This window comes from Clupea harengus, chromosome 16, assembly GCF_900700415.2.
Source record: "Clupea harengus chromosome 16, Ch_v2.0.2, whole genome shotgun sequence".
Taxonomy (NCBI): domain Eukaryota; kingdom Metazoa; phylum Chordata; class Actinopteri; order Clupeiformes; family Clupeidae; genus Clupea; species Clupea harengus.
The window spans coordinates 355,910-381,817 of NC_045167.1; the positions used below are offsets into that span (position 1 = coordinate 355,910).

The 25,908-nt window shown below is 41.2% G+C and overlaps 1 protein-coding gene across 1 annotated transcript in view; it reads right to left on the bottom strand.

Annotated features, from left to right (window-relative positions):
- LOC105905295 (protein unc-80 homolog) overlaps nt 1–25,908 on the bottom strand; it is a 122,349-nt gene that overhangs the window by 30,667 nt on the left and 65,774 nt on the right. Inside the window, exons 36-51 of the mRNA XM_031583209.1 lie at nt 25,427–25,570; nt 23,249–23,349; nt 22,274–22,360; nt 21,844–22,027; nt 21,187–21,281; nt 19,264–19,353; nt 17,555–17,656; nt 13,206–13,386; nt 12,105–12,370; nt 11,462–11,596; nt 11,122–11,260; nt 7,801–7,897; nt 7,263–7,433; nt 5,137–5,229; nt 1,875–2,093; nt 463–663 (exon numbers count right to left, since the gene is read on the bottom strand). Of these exons, the coding sequence (XP_031439069.1) occupies nt 463–663; nt 1,875–2,093; nt 5,137–5,229; nt 7,263–7,433; nt 7,801–7,897; nt 11,122–11,260; nt 11,462–11,596; nt 12,105–12,370; nt 13,206–13,386; nt 17,555–17,656; nt 19,264–19,353; nt 21,187–21,281; nt 21,844–22,027; nt 22,274–22,360; nt 23,249–23,349; nt 25,427–25,570 (2,305 nt within the window). The remainder of the gene's footprint in view (nt 1–462; nt 664–1,874; nt 2,094–5,136; nt 5,230–7,262; nt 7,434–7,800; nt 7,898–11,121; nt 11,261–11,461; nt 11,597–12,104; nt 12,371–13,205; nt 13,387–17,554; nt 17,657–19,263; nt 19,354–21,186; nt 21,282–21,843; nt 22,028–22,273; nt 22,361–23,248; nt 23,350–25,426; nt 25,571–25,908) is intronic.

The following is a 25,908-nucleotide window of genomic DNA, read 5'->3' on the forward strand; positions in this document are numbered from 1 at the left end:
GATTGCAAACATGTTTACAAAAGGTCTGCACGGGATCAGGATGGACGTGTCAGAATTGGAGCGGAAGGCTTTAAAGAAACAGCTTGAATAAACACCCAGGGAGAAAACCAGGTGTGGTGTGGCCTTGATTGTGAGTTGGATCGACTGGATGCTTTAACATTGATTGATTTATATTCAGAAATGCAGGAGCCACAGAATTCCGAAGACTCATCTAAATTAAAGTTGAGATCACTAATCAGAGAAGTAGAAAAGCACATGGCAACTCTTGCCAGTAACCCAAACACATATAGTGTATGCACATTGTATAAACAAAGTACATAACATGAAATGAACAACCAAAACAATACCACATCATTATTATTTGGCAGCAAGATTATGAGATTGTCACGCACACAGAGCAGAGCAGGTGATTGATTAGGTGGGATGACAGACCTGGAGCCCAGAGCCTGTGGACGAGCGCACCTGAGCGTGGGCATCTTGTGGATCTTGTTGAACATCCGATCCAGGCGCTTTAGAATCAGGATGAGTGCAGGACGAACGGCTTCTGTTGACCAATCAGTGATGGGCAACATCTCCATTATGTAGCGGCGCAGCCCACGGCTCTCCATTGTCAGGGTGTCATATGGAGCCAGCTTCAACAGGGAGTGGGCAATCTCTGCCAACCTATGCCCACACACACACACACACACACACACACACACACACACACACACACACACAGAGCTTCAACAGGGAGTGGGCAATCTCTGCCAACCTATGCCCACACACACACACACACACACACAGGATATAGATGCAGCTTCAACAGGGAGTGGGCAATCTCTGCCAACCTATGCCCACACACACACACACACACACACACACACACAGGATATAGAGCCAGCTTCAACAGGGAGTGGGCAATCTCTGCCAACCTTGCCCACACACACACAAACACACACACACAGAGCTTCAACAGGGAGTGGGCAATCTCTGCAAACCTATGCCCCCACACACACACACACACACACACACACACACACACACACACACACACACACACACACAGAGCTTCAACAGGGAGTGGGCAATCTCTGCCAACCTATGCCCACACATACACACACACACACACACAGAGCTTCAACAGGGAGTGGGCAATCTCTGCCAACCTATGCCCACACACACACACACACAGAGCTTCAACAGGGAGTGGGCAATCTCTGCCAACCTATGCCCACACACACACACACACACACACACACACACACACACACACACAGAGCTTCAACAGGGAGAGGGCAATCTCTGCCAACCTATGCCCACACATACACACACACACACACACACACACACACAGAGCTTCAACAGGGAGTGGGCAATCTCTGCCAACCTATGCCCACACACACACACACACACACAGAGCTTCAACAGGGAGTGGGCAATCTCTGCCAACCTATGCCCACACACACACACACACACACAGAGCTTCAACAGGGAGTGGGCAATCTCTGCCAACCTATGCCCACACATACACACACACACACACACACAGAGCTTCAACAGGGAGTGGGCAATATCTGCCAACCTATGCCCACACACACACACACACACACACACACACACACACAGAGCTTCAACAGGGAGTGGGCAATCTCTGCCAACCTATGCCCACACATACACATACACACAGGATATAGATGCAGATGAAATATATCCTTTTAGGAATACAAATACATATTGGACATTTAAGTGCACAGTGCACATTACAGGATGTGCATGTCGTGCCTATTGTGTGTGTATATTGTGTTTAATCCTGTACCCAATATGCACAACAGATATAGAAACACAATCTATTGACGACAAGAGAGATGTATCATTTAGAAAGCAGTTTGCACCTCATGTGTGATTTGATATCCAGAAGCTCAAGAGCAGTAACACGTGGCTCTCCTGCAACGTTCTGTAGAATCTTGAGCCTGGGGCCGCTGTGCTTGTAGAACTCCGTACAGATATTGAGCAAGGACTCTCGTGGTCGCCTGAACTCCTCACGTGCGATCCTCTCATCAAGGTCCTCACGGGGAAGACCTTGACCCTCCTCCAGCAGATGTAGGTCATCACTAAAAATATATGTACACACACGTATAGTGGAATTAGCTTTCAAACATATTCAGACTTACATTGTGCAATGACTGTGAATTTGGAGGGTTTTGGCCAACCCAATAATGGGATTAATACAGGCATGACCTATGTTGTGAATATTCCCTAACTGTTGTGGATCACAGTTGAGTGGCACTAACTGGTCTAACTGGTCACGGTTGAGTGGCACTAACTGGTCTAACTGGTCACGGTTGAGTGGCACTAACTGGTCTAACTGGTCACGGTTGAGTGGCACTAACTGGTCTAACTGGTCACGGTTGAGTGGCACTAACTGATCACTGATCAGTTCCAGACTGCACCTTTTGGAGAAGAAAGGAGGCAGCACACCTGAGCACACCTGTTAGAGATGTCTCTCAATCTCCTGCCCTCTTTATCGAGGGATTTCTTAGTAACAAAGTCAAATAAACCTTCTCTTAGCGAAGAAAATATCCTTGTTTGAGCCCTACTTATATATATATATATCATGCCAAAACCTGGAAGGATCTCAAAGGAACTCGAGGAGATAAATGAGAAGGGTGCTGGGTGAAAGCCAAACAAGTAAGAAGAAAATAGCATTGGAACTACTCGCAGAGAAGATGTTTGATCATACCTTTTACTACGGAACCTTGTGGACTAAATTGATAAAGACCTTGATGGACTGAACGGATGAAACTGGTGCAGATAAATTGGAGGACATTGGGGATAAATTAACTGTAAAGGAATTAAGTTTAGATTATTTGAATCTGGAAGTGGAATCAGAAAATGAGTTGGAAGAATTGGAGGATGAGTTGAAGGCATGCTGAAATATGCAGATGAAATTAACATTGATAAAAACAAAGCTGAAATATGCAGATGAAATTAACATTGATAAAAACAAAGCTGAAATATGCAGATGAAATTAACACTGATAAAAACAAAGCTGAAATATGCAGATGAAATTAACATCGATAAAAACTAGAATCAAAGCTTAGTTGCTTGGCCTGCATGGCCACCTACTCAAGATCTCCCAGGAATTACAAGAAACACAGAAAGGTTAAGAATAACTTGTTATTGATCCATTTTTGGGAGATATGGCAGAATTCCTGGAGTCAATATGAGATACCAATTTACAATAATACATCGCTGAGCAAAGGTGACAAACTCAGTAACCTCAAATCATACCTCAAGCTCAGATGTCAATTATGAAAACATAGTTGAATTAATATCCAACTTTAGCTTAAAAGATTTGGTGATGAATGTACATGTAAGTACATAACTCATCAAAACTAAACATAAACAAAATGTCCATACACCATGCCGGGTCTCCTATATCATATTATGCTGAGGCGTTAAACTGATAAAGTGGCCATATTACCTGCTGTAAATTGTTCATCAAAATGTACGTCTTTATTTGTATATCAAATTGATGTTTACTAACCTAATTCTTCTCTCTCTTATAGCATGACCTTTGCCTGCAAATGCCGATGGTTGTGAAAACAATGTTTCTCATCATAATACAATGAAGAGAGAAAGGTCTCCTCAAGACATAGTGTGGTTGGCAGCGGTGACCTTATGACCTTGATCACAGTGATCTGTGTGTACTGAAGAGAGAGAGGTCTCACCGTATGTTGGTGACCTTATGACCTTGATCACAGTGATCTGTGTGTACTGAAGAGAGAGGTGGTCTCACCGTATGTTGGCAGCGGTGACCTTATGACCTTGATCACAGTGATCTGTGTGTACTGAAGAGAGAGAGAGGTCTCACCGTATGGTGACCTTATGACCTTGATCACAATGATCTGTGTGTACTGAAGAGAGAGAGGTGGTCTCACCGTATGTTGGCAGCGGTGACCTTATGACCTTGATCACAGTGATCTGTGTGTACTGAAGAGAGAGAGGTGGTCTCACCGTATGTTGGCAGCGGTGACCTTATGACCTTGATCACAGTGATCTGTGTGTACTGAAGAGAGAGAGCCTTATGACCTTGATCACAATGATCTGTGTGTACTGAAGAGAGAGAGGTCTCACCGTATGTTGTGACCTTATGACCTTGATCACAGTGATCTGTGTGTACTGAAGAGAGAGAGGTGGTCTCACCGTATGTTGTGACCTTATGACCTTGATCACAGTGATCTGTGTGTACTGAAGAGAGAGAGGTGGTCTCACCGTATGTTGGCAGCGGTGACCTTATGACCTTGATCACAGTGATCTGTGTGTACTGAAGAGAGAGAGGTGGTCTCACCGTATGTTGGCAGCGGTGACCTTATGACCTTGATCACAGTGATCTGTGTGTACTGAAGAGAGAGAGCCTTATGACCTTGCTCACAGTGATCTGTGTGTACTGAAGAGAGAGAGCCTTATGACCTTGATCACAGTGATCTGTGTGTACTGAAGAGAGAGAGCCTTATGACCTTAATCACAGTGATCTGTGTGTACTGAAGAGAGAGAGCCTTATGACCTTGATCACAGTGATCTGTGTGTACTGAAGAGAGAGAGCCTTATGACCTTGATCACAGTGATCTGTGTGTACTGAAGAGAGAGAGCCTTATGACCTTGATCACAGTGATCTGTGTGTACTGAAGAGAGAGAGGTCTCCTCCAGATATAGTGTGGTTGGCAGCGGTGACCTTATGACCTTGATCACAGTGATCTGTGTGTACTGAAGAGAGAGAGGTGGTCTCACCGTATGTTGTGACCTTATGACCTTGATCACAGTGATCTGTGTGTACTGAAGAGAGAGAGGTGGTCTCACCGTATGTTGGTGACCTTATGACCTTGATCACAGTGATCTGTGTGTACTGAAGAGAGAGAGGTGGTCTCACCGTATGTTGGCAGCGGTGACCTTATGACCTTGATCACAGTGATCTGTGTGTACTGAAGAGAGAGAGGTGGTCTCACCGTATGTTGGCAGCGGTGACCTTATGACCTTGATCACAGTGATCTGTGTGTACTGAAGAGAGGTGGTCTCACCGTATGTTGGCAGCGGTGACCTTATGACCTTGATCACAGTGATCTGTGTGTACTGAAGAGAGAGAGGTGGTCTCACCGTATGTTGGCTCCTCCAGACATGGTGTGGTTGGCAGCGGTGGCTCCTTTATGACCTTGATCACAGCGACTCAGCTGAGGGGCTGTCATTGGTCTACAAAAGAAAAACATTCGGAATTATATTTAAAGGTCTACTGACCCTATAGCTTTTGATATACTCCCAAATCAGCATACAAAAAACAGCTTAACTTTGTGTGTTTTATTGGAACCTTTAATGAATGGATAAATGTGTCTTTCATTGAAGTGCTTAGCTTCCATTGTCTACGGCATCAACCCAACACACAAAGGAAGAGAAGCAAGTGAGCCTACATGACAATAATGCCATTCTATGCCGGCACGCCGAAGGCACACTACACCATCCTCCGGGCTTGAGACAGGCGGTAATTGAAAAATCCTCTGCTCAGGTCCCAGTTCTTCAAAAAGAATGATCCCGATTTGGAAATCCCATGTTTTGCTATCCAGGTCCAGGTAATCCATCTTACTTTTGTGCCAGTTTTCAAAGCAACATTGGATTAGATGACTCTGATCCAGATACAAGCTTTTCAAGATTACCAAATCTGTATTCTCCCTCTCTATGATTACGTTTATGATGCACCTGAGCCTGATGAAGACCCAGACCAACCTTTGGCGTTCTCTCAGAATGAGGCACTGACTGGACATGGAAAAAGGGATGCAATTGTTGGAAACTACTGGTCTGGCTGGTACGATGATTGTGTCATAATTAATATGTAAGGGATAATGTATCGGCTGGCGGTTATTATCGAAAGATAAATCCCGACGGGACGAACAGGACTTGTCAGGTCTTGACAGGTCTTTTTTCGTCCTGAAGGGATTTATTTTACAATAGTGACAGCCGGACTATACAGTCGTGGCCAAAAGTTTTGAGAATGACACAAATATAAATGTTCACAAAGTTTGCTGCTTCAGTGTCTTTAGATATTTTTGTCGGATGTTACTATGGAAGACTGAAGTATAATTACAAGCATTTAATAAGTGTCAAAGGCTTTTATTGACAATTACATGAAGTGGATGCAAAGAGTCAATATTTGCAGTGTTGACCCTTCTTTTTCAAGACCTCTGCAATCCGCCCTGGCATGCTGTCAATTAACTTCTGGGCCACATCCTGACTGATGGCAGCCCATTCTTGCATAATCAATGCTTGGAGTTTGTCAGAATTTATGGGTTTTTGTTTGTCCACCTCTTGAGGATTGACCACAAGTTCTCAATGGGATTAAGGTCTGGGGAGTTTCCTGGCCATGGACCCAAAATATCACTGTTTTGTTCCCCGAGCCACTTTGTTATCACTTTTGCCTTATGGCAAGGTGCTCCATCATGCTGGAAAAGGCATTGTTCATCACCAAACTGTTCCTGGATGGTTGGGAGAAGTTTATGTCTCATCACCATTATGCCATACAAGTAAGGCAACGCTTGTTGCCCTTTCAAATTATAGGCCGTTCTTCTAAAAGAATCCCACCATAATGCATGACAGGGTTCACATACTGTTTCCACACAGAAGTTATTTAATGTTTAATCATTTGGTTAATATAGTAATGAAGAAGAGAATTTTTGTGATTAAATGTTCCACAGACTTCACTTTACCCATTTTTATGATTTGTGTCTCCATTTTAGGTTAGATTTATGTAGATTCTCAGTGTTCACAAACTTCCAAGAATCATTGTATATGTAAATTAATTTGTGTACGTTTGTATGTGTGTGCGTGTGTGAATCCATGAATGTACAGTGTCAAAGACTCTACACTGTAGATTAAGGCCTGTAGTGATGTCTGTGTGTGAGTGTACCGTGTCAAAGACTCTACACTGTAGAGTAAGGCCTGTAGTGATGTGCGTGTGTGAGTGTGAATCCATGAATGTACCGTGTCAAAGACTCTACACTGTAGATTAAGGCCTGTAGTGATGTCTGTGTGTGAGTGTACCGTGTCAAAGACTCCACACTGTAGAGTAAGGCCTGTAGTGATGTGCGTGTGTGAGTGTGAATCCATGAGTGTACCGTGTCAAAGACTCCACACTGTAGAGTAAGGCCTGTAGTGATGTCTGTGTGTGAGTGTACCGTGTCAAAGACTCTACACTGTAAGGTAAGGCCTGTAGTGATGTCTGCGTGTGCGTGTACCGTGTCAAAGACTCCACACTGTAGAGTAAGGCCTGTAGTGATGTAGCCAGTGCTGCAAGAGCAGCTATCTCGTCCCTCGCTGCACATGCCGATTCCATTGCCACTGTGTTCTTCTTCAGTTTCTGCAGATAGCACGGTACCAATGCCTCTAGAACCATCAGCATCTGTAAACTACAAACACACAACACAACACAAATGAACTTGTGTTTGACTACAAAATACAACTCAGATAAATCTTCCAAGTGGACTTCTCAAGCAATGCCCTCTAATTCAGGCACTGGCACTATTTTGATGATATGCTCATTAAGTCCTCTCTGTTCCAAGACTGCGAGCAGGTGCTCATGTGTCACTGTGTCGAAGGCCTTGGCCACATCGTCTAACACCACCGCGAGTGGGTTTCTCTCGGGTCACGCAGGTGTTTACCAGGCTCTGAAGAATGTGTGGATTCTCTGAACATCCTGGTGCGCTCCTAAAGCCCCCTTTGTCTGTCATGGATCTGGCATGCGTTCGGTAAACCATGTCTTACAATGATTCTTACCTTCTGAAGGACTCGGGAGCATATGCAACAACTGTCACACATAGTTTGATGGACTCGCTGATGGAGAAGGCTAGGTCCTCATTACCATAGCAGAAGTCTAGAAAAAAACAAACAGAAGCAAAGAACATGATCATTGTGAATGTGAATTTGTAACTTCAGAGAGCATCCGACATGTTTCATTAAAAAACAATACTGTAGCCTACAAACAGCTTTTCATGTTGGTACATAGCTATCTTAGTCAAAGGAAAGGCACAAGGTTAATCTCCATTGCTGATCATTGCTTGCCTATCCATTAGAAAACTATGTGAGAATCGCTATTGGTTTACCATGGTTACGAAAAGGTGCAGCTATATAGTAGTTTGGGAAAAAAACTATTCTTTACCGTGTAGCAAATGAAACAGAACAGGCCAGATAGTATGAAGTAGACATATTAAAGAGGCTTATCCTGCATCATCACCTGCACAGCTGATGTTCAATCTCATGGTTTTCATTTTTATTAGGATCAAAAAAGCAAATATGAGAATAGGGTGTTGGTCATTATTTATTATGTTACATCTTTATTGTTAATCTCACACCGTGTGGACCTTTGGTAAAGATATTATAAATATTTTATTTATTTATGTTATTACTGGGGAAGTTGGCTTTTGTCCAGATCTTTTTCTTACATTGGGTTTCCAAAGTCCGTAAGAAACATTTCAGAAGAAACTTTAGAAAATAATCGACAATGAGGCCAAAAAAGTCAAAGAAGTCTGGACACACAACCCTTTGGTGGGCTACTGGCTATCCTGGTGAAAGAAGTCTGGACACAAAGCGCTTTCAATTTAAGAAACCTCATTCGGGGGAGCACAGCTGAGAACACTTCGGCTGCGTAAGAACACATTTCAGGCGTTCATCTGGCGGAGATCTTTTTCTTACATTCGTTTTCCGAAGTCCGTAAGAAACATTTCAGAAGAAACTTCAGAAAATAATCGACAATGAGGCCCATTGTCATTCTTTTGTCAACTAAGGTGTTAATTATATTTGTGATTGTACTATAGATACAATTATTGTTAAATGTGGCTGGTATAATAAACAATTATATCAATTTGGCTGGCATAATACATTCTTTCCAGACAACTGACTGGCGGGGGCATTGTGATCAGAAACCTTGTTCCACAGCCAAGTTCAGCTTCAACAGTATGCGTTTCACATTTGATTTCGTTTTTTCCAAAAACATCTAGTAAAGAAATGTTAGAATCTATATTAAATCTATGTATACAGTCCCCTTCACGATTATTGGCACCAACTAGTAAAGATGAGTCAAAAGTGTCGTAATAAAATCACTATTTGGTGAATTAGCTTAATCTGAAAAAATAAGACAAATCCTACCTTTCATTAAAGTAAATTCATTCTGAAAAAAAAGTTAACAAAATCACATGTGCCACCAATGATTGGCACCCCTAAAAAGTCTTAGAAACATAATCTCAAGAAGGATGACTACACTGAGAAGAACCTGATCCCCACTGATATTTGGTTTGGGATGACTACACTGAGAAGAACCTGATCCCCACTGATATTTGGTTTGGGATGACTACACTGAGAAGAACCTGATCCCCACTGATATTTGGTTTGGGATGGTTTCCTTCCGGGGGCCCTGGGACCCTTGCCAGGGGGACATGGCATCATGGACTACCAGGACATTTTACCATCTGCCTGCCACTACTAAGAAACTAAAACTGGGTAGTCATTGAGTCTTCCAGCAGGACGATGACTCAAAACACAGGTCCAGATCAACACAAAAATGGTTAACTGAATACAAAATCGAGCTTCTGCCATGATCATCTCAGTCCCCTGACCTAAACCCCATAGAAAAACTGTGGGGTTGGCTAAAGGGCAAACTGCCGTGACTAGTTCTAAGTAGATGGTTGTTATGGCCAAATTCCAGTCATTAGTTTCATCATTGCCATGAGCATATCCTAGCATTCTGCTGAGCCGTAGCTTTGTGACACACTGTGGTCATTAGCCCAGATGTAGTGTAATGGTACTAAGAGCTATTTCAGACATAAGGAGCATGTTGCTACTCTCTTCTGGAGCTAAAACAGAGACTTTAAAATTGGCATTGAAAAAACTCCACCTGAGAATAAAACATTGACATTGAAATGCTTGTATTGAAATTAACTTTGGGCACTGAAAAGATGTTTGGATGTTTTTTGTGCTTTTTCAATCACAATCTTTTCTTTGTTTCTTCATGTCAGGCTTTTACAGAGCTGGATCTATGCAAATAATGTATTTCTTGTCCCTCCCATCAAACCCCTCCTCTTCCACGCCAAAACAGAGACAGTAAGTTGACACTGAAAAGTATTGACAAGCGTTTTCGCTTCTTGACAAGCGAAAATACAAGCGTTTCAATGCCAATGTTTTAATTTTCAGTTTACTTTTTTTTTTATATCAATGCCGATTTAGTTTTTTCAATGCAAAACTTAAAAGTCTCCGTCTTAGTTCCATACTCTTTGCGCATATGTCGGCCCGCAAATTTGCAACTCTGCAACTATGCCACAACGCAACAGTTCAGTTAAAATTCACAACAACCTGGGCGGATTGATATGCAAGTGCAATACAGTCAAAAAGCTGGAACTACTTCATAGATATGCAAATGTTAAAATGCAGTCTACCTACCCTACAGCTGGCAGAGTGAGTAACGTCACAATAGGGGAACGTTCAACCATTCATTTTAATGGGAGAAAAGAGGTATCAACAATGAGCAGCAGGGGGCACTGCAACCACTTTTACAAGAGCAACGGGATCAGGACGGGCGTGTCAGAGTTGGAGTTTTTTCGGCTAACTTTTGATTTAGATCATTTAGGTTTGAATTACATAATTGAAATATTTAAAAACACTATTAAAAAAACAGTTATTTCCATTGCTAGTTAACCTAAAGTAAATGCTACCTGTTTTTCTCCAATTTCTCCCATTTTACAGTTGGGTCATATTCCATTCAAAAAGTCCCATTGCAGGGAAGAACCCCGTCCAGCCTCAGAAATAGAAGCACAGACGTCTGAAGCTTTACCCCATAGTGGAAAAGCACCAATAGTGTCAGTTTAATGTTAAATCAATGAGTTAGGTTAGACATACAACTTGTGAGTGGATAAGAAAGGTTGTGTCACATACAACTTCGTGTGTCTCCCTGTACATTCTGCAAGTCTAGACAATCACCTCTACTATTACTGTTGTAATAAACTTATACCCTCCTACCTATGGAAGGATACTGTATCACACCACATCACATTATTATTACATGTTCAATTAGTTTGGCCTTTGTGTGTGTGTGTGTATTTCACTTACCCAGTGAACGTAGTGGCTTCTCTGCCTTCACAAGCTGGAGGGCATCCAGTGCATCATAAGTCTCCCCCTCCAAAGACACCAGCAGGTCAAAGAGACACTGGGCAGAGACTCCTTTGGACAACCCAGTGCTGGTGCTGGTCTGACAAACATGAACACAAACACAAATGAATGTGCAGACACACAAGTAGCATTTTGCACAGCATTCACTCTTCAGATTAGTAGAGTTGTGGTGGAATCATTTTACAGTCACTGATGACAAGATATGAATGAGAATGAAAAGTATATAGTGATTATTAAAGGGGTATCTATATTTGTCTCACTCTGAACTCTGTGAACTTACTGTGAACTCCAGCAGTGGTGCAACACTGGCAAACAGCTGCAGGACGAAAGGTTTGCGGTGGAGGATGTAGAACTGTCGGCAGCAGAACTCAATTCCCTTCCTGAACAACGGGTTACTTTCGTAGTCGGAGTACACCTGCACGCACGCACACACACACACACACACACACACACACACACACACACACACACACACACACACACACACACACACACACACACACACACACACACACACACACACACACACACAACTCAGGTGGCTGTCCATGATTGTGTGTTAAAGAACAGTATTATATACAGAGAAAACATTTACATTTATTCATTTGGATGACGCTTTTTTGCAAAACGGTTTACAATTGAGGAACATCAATCCAGCTACGGATTGCTTAGTTAGGGACCTGTTGAGAGTCAACACAGAACTCAAAGTACTAACTGTAATGAATGTCAGTACTAAAAACAATGCAGAAATGAGTCTCTTCTCGAAAGTTAGAGAGGGGCGCCCAGTTCAGAAAGCATTTGCTCTTGGGCATGCGAGACCATCCAGGACAATGCTCTTACAGTATGCATGGTACTGTCAATGCAATGCTGATAGGGGGGTTGCTGCCCGACAGCAACAATTTTCACCCGTTTCTATGTGTCACCTGCAAAATTGTTGGCAAAATCCACTGGTATCCACTGAGAGAAAAGAGATGGTTGAAGTGCACAGCTGTGTTGATGGCAGTGGCGGTGTACTGCCTGAGGAGGGCGCTGTCCTCTGGGTGCAGTAGCAGTGCCCCATTCAACACATTTAAGAACAGCATCATCTCATCTCCCCAAGGGTGCTCACTGGGCATGCCCAGAAACATTTCCTCCAAGAGCTTAATCCACAGCATCTTGTGAAGGGTGTCCAAACCAAACAGCTCTTTGCCTGCACACAAACAGTGGAATACACAAATAAAACACACAGGTTTAAATCGTCAACTCCTTGTAGGGCTATTGCATATACACAAATGTGCATCTGTATAAAACACACACACACTCAAAGAGCGGGGGTTGTAGCTCATGCTGGTCATTCTTGTAAGCACTAGCGCCTTCTTCTAACCACTGGTTATTACCAGAAGGGGATGCTCCAGAGACAGGTCAACTGACCAGTCAGTGCCATCATCAACTAATAACTAATTACAACACTAACCATTTCAGCAGGTAAATCTCCTGAAACTGGCCAGTGACCACATGGGTGCATTGGTGTGTCATATAAAAACAGACTAGCCACATCACTCAGCTAGGCATTTTAACGTCATAACATTTAGTGTTCTGAAAAGGTACAAGAGACCAACTTCTCTGAGAAGTGCACGTGTAGTCCCATCTGGTCAATGGCTAGTTTCGCGAGCTCCTGCTGAAATGATCAAGCTGATGACAGCAATGACTCATCATCAACATATGAATAGTCTCTGAAGCTCCCCCTAGTGTTACCAACAAGTGGTTAGCACAAAATGTCAGTGGTCTCAAGACTGACAACTGCTTCGGCACAAAACAACACACATACGTAAATGATTTACCTGTATCCACATTCAAGTCTTTACACTTACAGTACATTTTTTTCAATGTCCAGCATGTTAACTACGGGAAAGTACTGTTCAGTCATTACTTTCCTCTGTGTGTGGTCATAATGTTTTGGCTCATCAGAGAATGTTTGTATGTATTGTGTGTATGTACTGTATGTATGTATGTATGTATGTATGTATGTTTGCATAGCTGTGTACCCTGTGACTCGTTGAAAAGGGAGAACTCAGCATTGATAGCAGTTCTGGGAAATGAGGGCAGCCGCAGCAGGTCTTCTTGCAGAAGAGACACATGCGACTGCTTGTGTGACGGTGGCATGTGCTGTGTCAAGGAGATGAGGAAGAGAACACGTCCGACCTCCTCCAGCTTACGGGTGAACACCTGACATTTAGCAAAAGTCCAAAACACACTTCTTACAATATGTATGTGTCTCAAACCTTCAGTTTATTAATATTCATTACATTTAGCCTGATAATTAAATGTATATTTCTGACAAGTTTCTATCAGTGGAAGTATGTGTATTGTGTGGGAGTACCAAAACAAATAAATACATGTCCAAATACATGTGAAGGTGCCACACAGGAAAATTGGTGCCGTTAACTAACACTAGTATGAAAATGACTTTCATTGAAATTGACTTATACAGATTTTAAACCTGGTTGTCAGTAATAATAACACTCTTTGGCACTTATGATCACACTGCTAACCAGGTTTAGAATCTACCTGTGAAAGTCATTTTTAGTTTGGTGATTCTACCCTTAGGTTCCCAAAACATGAAGTGCACAGAGAGAAGACACGTGGTCATGAAGTCAAATGGAACTGAATTTCACTGATCAGGTCACAAAACATTTCATTTAAAACAATGCAGATGTGTATGTGTTCAGCTAGAGAGCTGTTTAGTCAGAAGCCACTGCTGTAAGAAGGCTATCTGATCTGATGCTAGCTACCTCATGTATCGTAACAGGGTTAAATACCCACCTGTGTGTGTTATCGGCTACGTCCACGTTGTCATGGAATTGGAGGGTTAATCTATTATTAAACTTAGCATATCGATTGTTTAACAGAATGGCCGATTTTTAAGAAACGGTCCAATAACTGACATAGCTACGCTACGTGGTTAATGGAGCAAGTGGAACAATCACACTACTTTGAAGTTGTGAACATACAGTGCCCTCCACAATTATTGGCACCCCTAGTGAATATGAGCAAAACAGGCTATAAAAAAATATGTCTTTGCTGTTTATCCTCTTGGTCTTTCACTCAAAATATTCACAAAAATCTTGCCTTTTCATTGAAGTAAAACTATTGAAAGAAAAAAAAACTGTTGACATTAAATAAATATTTTTCCCCATAACATGTGTGCCACAATTATTGGCACCCCTTAATTTAATTTTTTGTGCAGCCTCCCTTTGCCAAGATAATAGCTCTGAGTCTTCTCCTATAATGTGTGATGAGGTTGGTGAACACATGGCACGGGATCTGAGACCATTCCTACATACAGTATCTCTCCAGATCCTTCAGATTCTTAGGTCAACGCTTGTATACTCGGCTTCAGCTCTTCCGACAGATTTTCTATGGGGTTTAGGTCGGGGGACTGTGATGGCCATGGCAAAACCTTTATTCCGTGGTCGGTGAACAATTTTTGTGTTGATTTTGAGGTGTGCTTCGGATCATTGTCCTGCTGGAAGGTCCAACCACGGCCCATTTTAAGCTTCCTAGAGGGGGCTGTTAGGTTTTCATTTAATATCTGCTGGTATTTGATGGAGTTCATGATACCATGTCTCCTAACAAGATGTCGAGGGCCTTTGGAAGAAAAACAGCCCCACAACATCAAAGATCCGCCACCATACTTCACATTGGGTATGGGGGTCTCTTCTGTATGGCTATCTTTCTGTCTACGCCAAACCCACCTTTGATGTTTGTTGCCAAAAAGCTTTATTTTGGTCTCATCTGAGCATATAACTCGGTCCCATTGAAAGTCTGACTTACATTTGGCAAACTGTAGGCTCTTTAGTTTGTTGTTGATTGACAGCAGAGGCTTTTTTCTGGCAACCCTCCAAAACAATTTGTGGTGATGGAGGTGGCGTCTGATGGTAGTTCTGGAGACTTTCTGAACCCAAGACTCAATTTACCTCTGCAATTCTCCAGCTGTGATCCTTGGAGATTCTTTTGCCAGTCGAACCATCCTCCTCACGGTGCGTGGGGTCAATTTACAGATAGGTCCTCTTCCAGGCTGATTCTTAACATCTCCTGTCGCTTTAAACTACTTAATTATTTCCATGATAGTGGAAATGGGTATTTTCAACTCTTTAGAGATTTACTTGTGTCCATTTCTTGATTTGTGCAGCTCCACAACTTTCCGTCGCACATTGTCACTGTGTTCTTGGGTCTTTCCCATAGTGATGAATGACTAATGGAATTTGGCCTGTGTCACCTCATATTTGTTCGCCAGTGGAACAGGAAGTCATGGTTGACCTCTTAAGAGTTCCTTATCAAACAGGTGAACTTAAAAATGTAAAACATGACTGGAAATATACTTCAGTTAGATTTTAATTATAAGATTTTTCTAGGGGTGCCAATAATTGTGGCACACATGTTTTGGGGAAAAATATTTATTTAATGTCAACAGTTTTTTTTTCTTTCAATAATTTTGCTTCAATGAAAAGGTAAGATTTTTGTGAATATTTTGAGTGAAAGACCAAGAGGATAAACAGCAAAGACATATTTTTTTATAGCCTGTTTTGCTCATATTCACTAGGGGTGCCAATAATTGTGGAGGGCACTGTATGCACCCTTGTAATGTGTGTAGAGAATGCTACTGAAAACAGTGGTGGGTGTGTGAAACATCTGTGTCCATGATCATGTATGATATGTTGTCAGAAACACAAGCTTGTAATAGCCTAGCTACCCATCTATGGGACAAATGCAGGAAAACAGTGGCTTCATTGCTAGCTGTTGAGGTCAAATCTACCACATCACTGCTACCCACGTAATACAATAATGCATCATTTATTACCTATACTAAGCTTGCTATTATAAGTCCAAGAGCTTTAATTCTTTAAGATAATGGGAGCCAGGTGTGAGGTGGCATGTTCCTGGTCTATTTTGTTTAATTCTTTCACATAATGGGAGCCAGGTGTGAGGTGGCATGTTCCTGCTCTATTTTGTTTAATTCTTTCACATAATGGGAGCCAGGTGTGAGGTGGCATGTTCCTGCTCTATTTTGGGCAAACAAAAAGGATAACTGAGCCAGTAGGTGAACATTTGTTTTTCCTTTTTGAGAATATTTAATTTAATTTAATTTAATACACTGTCTGAATAAGTTACTTATAGGAATAGAATACAATAGAATAATTGTAGAATATGTATTCCTATTGACAAACAGTGTTCCATTGCTCAATGCAGTGGCACCCTAGGTCCAAGTAATGGTAACTGTACTCCCCCAGGCTGCTAGTGGTGACTGGGAGGCAGGACCCCTGTTCTAAAGTGGAACCTGGCTCAAGAGCAATGAGTGCACTTCAATCAGTGATCAGTGTTGGACCAGCCCACAGATCAGCATTTCCAATGGCCTTTACAAAACGTGCACATTCACCTGACAGAGTAAGCAAAAGGGGCAGAGCAGTGTTCATACGCACTCAGGTCCAGGGCCTAAAACTGACAAGGGATCATCTGAGCTCATGACGGAGCTAAATTACACATGTAAAATGACTGGTCTCTGCAATACATAGATTGGAGAAACGTAATATATTCTCCCTTTGCCATTTGACGAAAAGCAATGATTGGAAACGAGCAACAGATAATGTAATATGTTGATCTTGACGTCTATTTTGACAGAAGAAACACACTTTTGAAAGTCTTTGGGAAACTAGCCTTTTCTTATCACGATTATGTCTAGCAGTTCATCACCAGAAGGATAACTGGCTGAAGCTCACTCTCTGAATCGGTCCCCCTGACTTGAACCCGAACCACATGCAGTAAATCAGCCCCTGGGCTTGGTCATTATTTCTCTTGCCACTACATACAATATCACACTGTATGTAGCAACAGTAAGCAGCACCCTGATGCAAGTTTAAAGATAATAACAAATATATTTTCCATGACCTCATTCACAAGGTACATTATGGACCAGAGAGACCCAACAATTCCTCAACATGACATATTGTTTTGCAACTGGTTTTATGTAAATCAACAAAACACTGACGAAGGAAGGATTCTGCTTGAAACCCCAGTGAAATGCTCAAGATGGCAGCTTTGTTGTTGTTGTTGTAACCTGTTGCTCAGGTTCTATGGTTGGGCAGTCATGTTGTTGTGTTTAGCAGTTGTGGGCTACAGACAGAGCATGTTGTACTGTGAAGGAGGGCCTTCAAGGATCTTGGACTGTCACCAAGTAGTTCTGCATTATTGTATTCCACTGGTCAGGTTCTATGGTTGGGCAGTTGTTATGATGTTTGGTGTGAGTACTTGCATCTGACAGTGAGAGGATTAACTACTGTGCCCAACCAATAGCACAGGAACTTAACATGTTATATATATAGATATATATACGAACCTGCTTCTGAATGAGCTCTTGTCCTTTCTCTGGCAGCATGTGTACAAGGTTGAGCTGAGGAGACACGGATCTTCTGAAGGGGTAAATGTCTCTCACATAAGTCTGGGAAGAACAAACATGGGGTATGAGATTCCAGGATAAAAGATAAATATTGTACACTTTTCTAGTTAATAGAATATAATATTAGCACTCCCCAGGCAATTTTTCAGTCCCCAAAAAGCCCATTTAAGAAGGGGTATAGGGCTGTATTGTAGATGTCAATCCTGCACCTTACTTTGTGAATCATTTATCAGTAATACACAAAGAGGAAAACATACACCATACATACACAATAGAAGGCAGTAATGCTTCTCTGTGTGGATGTCATGAAATGTGAAGCACTAGATACACTTCATTATCTTAAGCTTGGCAAAGAAATGCCATTAACTAATGGTTTTAGCATAGTATGCATTCAGCTGGTTTCTCCATTAGGATGACGTCAACCACACATTTATCAAGCTCATTACCCCCTCTGCCAGCACACGTTTGGGATGTCACACTTAACAGTTTAGGAAAAAGAATCTGATATATCGGTTGACCTTTTAACATACACAACATAAAGAAACATTTACCCTTTAGCGTGGAGATGTGGTGAAGAGTTTTTAACAAGATAGGATATAATGTTTAGGATATAATAAATTATTAAATAATGATATGGTAAACAAAGGCTCTCCTTTACATATAATAAATTCTATTGTAAGTATGTATTGTTCTGTGTTGTTATTCGATAGTTATAACCTTGCACTTAATCTGTCACAATGACTACTTTCACTTATCCAATGTATTCATTTGAATTATATTGAAGCTACAATGACGGTTTTTAGCCTTACTATATTACAAAAAACCAACAATAAAGTTAACCTATATTGCTCAACTAACGCTAACATTATTTGTCTGTTGAATGTAGGCTACGAGATAACTGACAGTTCCTCTAATGTTCCTGCAGCAAAACCAGGCTTAGCTGACATGGATGTTGTCAGGCTTTTTTTAGGCTTAAAGGAGAAATGATGAGATATATTAATTATAATTTAAGTTATATACTGTATTTTAAATGAAAATGATCACCCTACCATGTGTATTACATATTACCACAGCATATTACATGTAGTGCTGGGTGCATATACATTTTAAACAGGGAGATGAGTTGAGTTCTCATCCATGCTTGAGGCTAATATGCAGGCATGTTCATTTTGTGCTTATAGTGACTCATGTTTATTTTGTGCTTATAGTGACTCATGTTTATTTTGAATGTGCAGTGTGTATTAGGTGCTTATAGTGACTCATGTTTATTTTGTGCTTATAGTGACTCATGTTTATTTTGAATGTGCGGTGTGTATTAGGTGCTTATAGTGACTCATGTTTATTTTGAATGTGCAGTGTGTATTAGGTGCTTATAGTGACTCATGTTTATTTTGTGCTTATAGTGACTCATGTTTATTTTGAATGTGCGGTGTGTATTAGGTGCTTATAGTGACTCATGTTTATTTTGAATGTGCAGTGTGTACTAGGTGCTTATACTGACTCAATTTGCCACGCCTCCTCTGCATTTTGACAAATGCCCCCTGGCTACAAAAAGGAAAATGTGCTAATCATATCTAGAAAGATCTTTTGGTAAACAAACCCTTATAATTTACAACATGTTTTGTAGAGAGAATGATAGGAGAATGGACCTTTGCATAATGAATGAGGTTCCAGCGCTTGTCCATGAGGAAGTACTGAGCAGAGCGTGCTTCTGGAATATTGAAGAACTCCAGACACTCCTGAGAAGAAGAAACAACACAGATGATGATCAACATTTACATCAATAAATAGCAAACTATACTGAACACACCAGAAAAATGTGGTCACGTGTCATGGCATGGTTGACATATCCACCTCCATATAGCATAGACACCCCTCTTGTGTGTGGATGGATATAGAGAAAAATAGTCGTGAACATTTACAATCCTGTGGAATTGTTTTCCAAGTTTACATTTCTATGTGAATTACTCATTTAAAGAGGCATTATGCACCAGAATGCTGTCTATTTTTTTCATTCTTTTCATTTTAGCCATTTACTAAATTAGATGAAAGTGTGAGTACTTCATATTGGTGATGTGACTACTTCTATGTGCCATTCATCTCTATCTTCTTAGGAGGATTATTTTTTAAATTTGAAAGCAGTATTTGTCTTAACTACAAGTTACTAGAGGTATAATTGAGGGCTACTACGACACTCATCGTGAGAGTCACACTGGAGATAAACATCACAGAGCCGTTGCAAGAACATCTGAATGCAATGGACAGAAATACTCTTTAACTAACATCTACATCTGATGGTCGAGAAGACAGAACTCTATCTTACAGTTATTCTCTAGCCTATGCAATTCTGTTTGTTTTACGCTATTTTATTTGAATCAATAAATGTCTTCAAGATTTTTACTGCAGTGTCAGCTGAAATCAAGTCTTTTTATTTATTATAGTCAACTTTATTTTTCAGTATAGCTAAATTTAGAAACACAATGGAATCAAAAACACCAGAATCTAACAGTTTTAAGAAATAAAAATACAGAGCTGACAATTTTTCCAGCAAAACCTTTGGTTGGTCTTAAAGGGAAAAGATAATTACAGATGTCAGCAGTCTGGGAGTATTTCATTATTAACACAGAGAACCTCAGGTTGGCAGACTATGCTCTGCGAGTTTATCAAGAGAAGGATTTAATAAGAGCAACTTAATTAAACATTTGAACAATAGTCATACTAATGAGTGTGAGGTCACAAAAGGTACTGGCAACAAATGCGTATCGGCTTTGTTTACACACCAAATCCTCCAAACAGCCCTAGAGAGAGAGTGCCTTGTTTTAGATGACCAGCCACTGTTGCATGTTTGGTGGTGTTTGGAGGGGAGGAAGTATAGAGAGAAAAATTCTGAAACTTCCGAAATAACTTTTAGTACCATTATATTACATCTACAGCAGTGATTTTAATAAACTAAGGCTGAACAGGAAGCTAGGCTATGCAATGAGGCAACGAGAGCTATGGAGCTAACGGTGAGACTATCGTCATAACAACCACTTATAACTAGTAATGGCAGAATGGGCTGTACGTTAAGAAAATACTTAATAAGTGGTAAAACAGTGGTTCTTACGATTAAATCCGCATTTCAACATATGCAAGTGTGGCAACTGTGGTATAAGTGGGATAACAGGCATCAGGTAGCAGAACATTATTACCTCTCTCAGCAATAACATTTCTTCTTGTTCATATTCAAAATATTAGTATCGCCTTGGATAAAACCATCTGCTAAATATTAAAACCTTAACTTCAGCACAATACACTGTGCCTTTACATTTAGTCATTTAGCAGACGCTTTTATCCAAAGCGACTTACATATGTGCGACTTACAATGTATACACATTTTACATTTTTACACTGATGGCACACTGCACATCAGGAGCAATTATGGGTTCAGTGTCTTGCTCAAGGACGCTTCGACAGGGAATCGAACTAGCAACCTTCTGATTACTAAACGACTTCTCTACCTACTGTACCACTGTCGCCCCAGGTGCCTAACACCTGTGAGCCGATCTAGCCTCTGCACAAGCAAGTCCAACCTTAAGAAGTGCTTCAAACTGGGTGTCCTCGTGCACAGGCAGCTGTGTGGGGATGTCACACTCATTCTGTCCATGGACCACCAAAGTCTTGGTTCCTGTAAGAACAGATTAGGACAGAAGCGCAATCAGAACATTTCCAAAAGTCTTGGTTCCTGTAAGAACAGATTAGGACAGAAGCGCAATCAGAACATTTCCAAAAGTCTTGGTTCCTGTAAGAACAGATTAGGACAAAAGCGCAATCAGAACATTTACAAAAGTCTTGGTTCCTGTAGTAACAGATTAGGACAGAAGCGCAATCAGAACATTTCCAAAAGTCTTGGTTCCTGTAAGAACAGATTAGGACAAAAGCGCAATCAGAACATTTACAAAAGTCTTGGTTCCTGTAGTAACAGATTAGGACAGAAGCGCAATCAGAACATTTCCAAAAGTCTTGGTTCCTGTAGTAACAGATTAGGACAGAAGCGCAATCAGAACATTTCCAAAAGTAAGCCGACTTCAGACCTATGATGCATGGTGTCTTAAACTGAATCACTACACAACTACATTTCATGATGTCTAAGAGAATCGTGGCATATGAAAAAAAAAAAAAAAAAAAAAGAAGTCAAATGCTATCCTACCAGAGCATGTTATTGATTATTCTGCTGATATTCTGTTTACCTGGCATGGAGGCCGTGACCAGCAGCTTGACCTCACACTGCTCCTTCTTCATGGTCTGCTTGAGATCCTTGAAGAACAGCCCCTCCACATAGCCAACCACCTCCCACAGGAACGTGAGTGTAGCCGATATGGCATCCATTCCCCACTCACATGGCGTTCGCACAAAATACATGATCAAGCCCACCTGGCCAAGGAAACCAACACAGCAAACACTCACATTGACATCCAACAGATGGGACCATTTCATTTTGAAAAGCCCATTTTTGGTTTGATATATTTAGTAATATGTATGATGAGAATTTGGTTATGGTATTTGAGTTATTTCTTTGGCAGTTGATTGATTTGGCTAGTTCACAGGGGTTTGAGAGATCAGACACACCGGTGGTAATAAACAAAAGTGATAAACACCAGAAAGTACTGAAAGGCTCACCAGGTAGTTGAAGAGAATGTGGGACGTCTGGGCAGGCATATCTCCAATGTTGAGCAGTAGCTTTCTAAGCATATAGATCAGCTCATCCTAAAAAGTATTGCAATATTATTAGTTCACGCTTTGTGGTTGTACAGAATGTTGTAGAAATGATTCAATGTCAGTGTGCAAGAGCAATAGGTAACATGAAACAGAATTTATCTTTTTCATATGCAGTATGCTTTCAATAGGCAGTAGCTCATCTGTTGCTAATAATGCACAGGGCTGGCAACCAAGTGTTTCAGCACATGCTTCTACCTTTGGAGCACATTGTTTGGTTATTACAATTGTTTTTTTGCTGAAAGATAACATAGTCTTTATATACCTGTCTGTTGCTAACGGTGAGCTTCTAGTCTTTATATACCTGTCTGTTGCTAACGGTGAGCTATAACATAGTCTTTATATACCTGTCTGTTGCTAACGGGAGCTATAACATAGTCTTTATATACCTGTCTGTTGCTAACGGTGAGATAATAGTCTTTATATACCTGTCTGTTGCTAACGGTGAGCTATAACATAGTCTTTATATACCTGTCTGTTGCTAACGGTGAGATAATAGTCTTTATATACCTGTCTGTTGCTAACGGTGAGCTATAACATAGTCTTTATATACCTGTCTGTTGCTACGGTGAAGATAATAATCCTTTTATTACCTGTCTGTTGCTAACGGTGAGCTATAACATAGTCTTTATATACCTGTCTGTTGCTAACGGTGAGATAATAGTCTTTATATACCTGTCTGTTGCTAACGGTGAGCTATAACATAGTCTTTATATACCTGTCTGTTGCTAACGGTGAGAATAATAGTCTTTATATACCTGTCTGTTGCTAACGGTGAGATAATAGTCTTTATATACCTGTCTGTTGCTAACGGTGAGCTATAACATAGTCTTTATATACCTGTCTGTTGCTAACGGTGAGATAATAGTCTTTATATACCTGTCTGTTGCTAACGGTGAGCTTCTCCAGGAAGTGTCGAAGCACCAAAGCGGGATCTTCAACGAGACAGTTCCACAACACCTGCTGTGCCACAGCACTCACTAAGAAAGACAGAGACAGAGTGGCGGATAGAGAGATGGAGTGAGAGATTAAAAGAGAGTGAGTGTCTGTCTGCGTGTCTGTTTGTTGCTTTATGCCACTTTGTTTTCACACTGTATTAGGGTGGGTGTGTTCGGAGTGGCTTCAATCACGATTGTAACTACACTTGAATACAAATAAAGCTGTCCTCCGAAGACGGGTAGTGGTGGTGGGCCAAAAAAAAACAAACAAAAAAAATAGAGTGAGAGAACTAAAGAGCACAGCAAAAACTTTAAGTTTGTCCATGACACAAGATACATATTTGTGTCATACTTAAGACCAGACATGCATGCTCTGCTTGATGCGCACACTCTCTAACACTGACAGCTCAATGTTAGGCCTTTTATTCCAAGTTCAACTTGTAACTTATTGCTTAGGGATAGGACATCTGGCAAGCCAAACATTGTACTTCATGACATACAATTGTCATGACTAACAATGGTTATTGTCCTTTCGTGTCCTTAAGACAATGGCTATTGTCCTTTAGACAATGGTTAATGTCCTTTAGTGTCCTTAAGACAATGGTTATTGTCAGTGGGCAAATTGCCAAGTACCACTGGCTAGGCCTTCGATCATGTCAATTATCCCTCCAATGTCTCCCCTCCTCCAAATCATGTCAATTATACTAGAATAATACTAGACCTGGAGGGACTGTGGGCATCAGTCACAGCTACTTCCCCCGACAGACCCCTGGTATCTCCCCTCCTCCAAATCATGTCAATTATACTAGAAAACTACTAGACCTGGAGGGATTGTGGGGACAGTGAAATAACTGAACACAACAACCCAATCACAGAATGACAATACACTCCATTAAAACTCTGCTCTGATTTTCTTCCAACCAGCTAATTCAAGTGCAAATTAGAATACAAACCCTTAGAGTTGGACTGGGCTACTAAATGTCTAAATGTCCAAATGTTCTACGAAGCAACCCTGTGGCAGTCATAAGATTATTCAAGAAAAGGGTGGAGGCCCAAATGAGAGATTGAACTGATATTTGAGATTGAGATTTCACTGATACATTTATATCACGCAGCTGCCGGCCGGAGAGACGGACCCTGAACTCTGCAACATCATTAAGGGAGTGCAGTCTCACAGCAGAAACCACACAAAGTCCTGCAGGAAAGAGAATGAATATTGCCACGTTGTATTTCCCAAGCCACTTGTGAATTCCACTGTCATAACTACACCAAGGTCCCCTGAAGCTGATGGACCAAAGTCCCAAGTTTAAGCAAGAGCAAAACTGAAGCCAGTTTGGGATTAGCCACGCAATCCAGCAGCTTCATCTGGAACTACAGAGGAACTCCTTGCTAAGCGCAACATGACTTAGGACACATGTTCTGATGATCTTGAGTCAATGACAGGAGTCCACTCTTGTTGAAAGCATAGAATGCAAAATATGCATAGAGCATCAGCATAGAGGCGCAGCTCAAAACAATAAATGGGAGTAAAAATTTACTTTTCACTATTTGTGTTTTTGCGAGTAAATCAATGGCATTGAAGGCACTTCTGTAGGTCTTTACCTATTACTAGGCAGCAGAGCCTGAACAGTAGCTTCAGTAATAAATACTTAAATAATAAAACACCCTTTGTGCAGTGTTATTTTCCATTAAAATGGCACATGTGTAATTTTAATCATAGAAAATAAATCAATATTTGATTAAGCAGGACACGAGTAATGGTGCAAAGTCCTTGATCCAGTTTTTTCATATTTAAGGTCAGCAGCCTATCAAATATACGAACAAACTACAAATATCACCACAAATTTGCAGATGCTCATTTTTTTTACACATATGAACAAAACATGTTTTTGCCATTTTGCTGATTATACAGATATGCCCTCTGGTAGTCAAATATCAATAAGATCAGATACTACTGATTTTACAATCAGCACTTAAGTGCTGGATGATTATGAAAATGTCACAGAATATCAGCACTGTCTCTTTATTATTGGCAGTTTGAGTGCACGCTAATGTGATGTTTTATGATGAATTAAAGTGCTAAAGATGCAGAGGGGATCAAAAACACATTGTCGTATACCTGCAACTCCATCCTCACGAACTTCCCCATCCTCCATTAGGTGTACAATGGGCAGAACAGCAGCACAGATGCATGCTGGGAAGACAGCTTGAGGTGGCTGTACAACATGATGTGTAGGAGTGTGTTCCGTGGTGTTGTCCTCATCTAAAAACAAAAGGTAGAAGTCAGGACTGCCGTTAAAATGAACTATTTGACTGGCACACGACATTCCCACAGGTTTTTCAGGTAATGTCAGGGATTCAAATCTGGGCAACACACTCACCTTCAGCGCTGACAGCAGAGCGCACACTCCACACACACACACACACACACACCTTCAGCGCTGACAGCAGAGCGCACACTCACAAACACACATCACACACACACACACACTCACCTTCAGCGCTAACAGCAGAGCGCACACTCACAAACACACACACACTCACCTTCAGCGCTGACAGCAGAGCGCACACTCACAAACACACACACACAAACACACACAC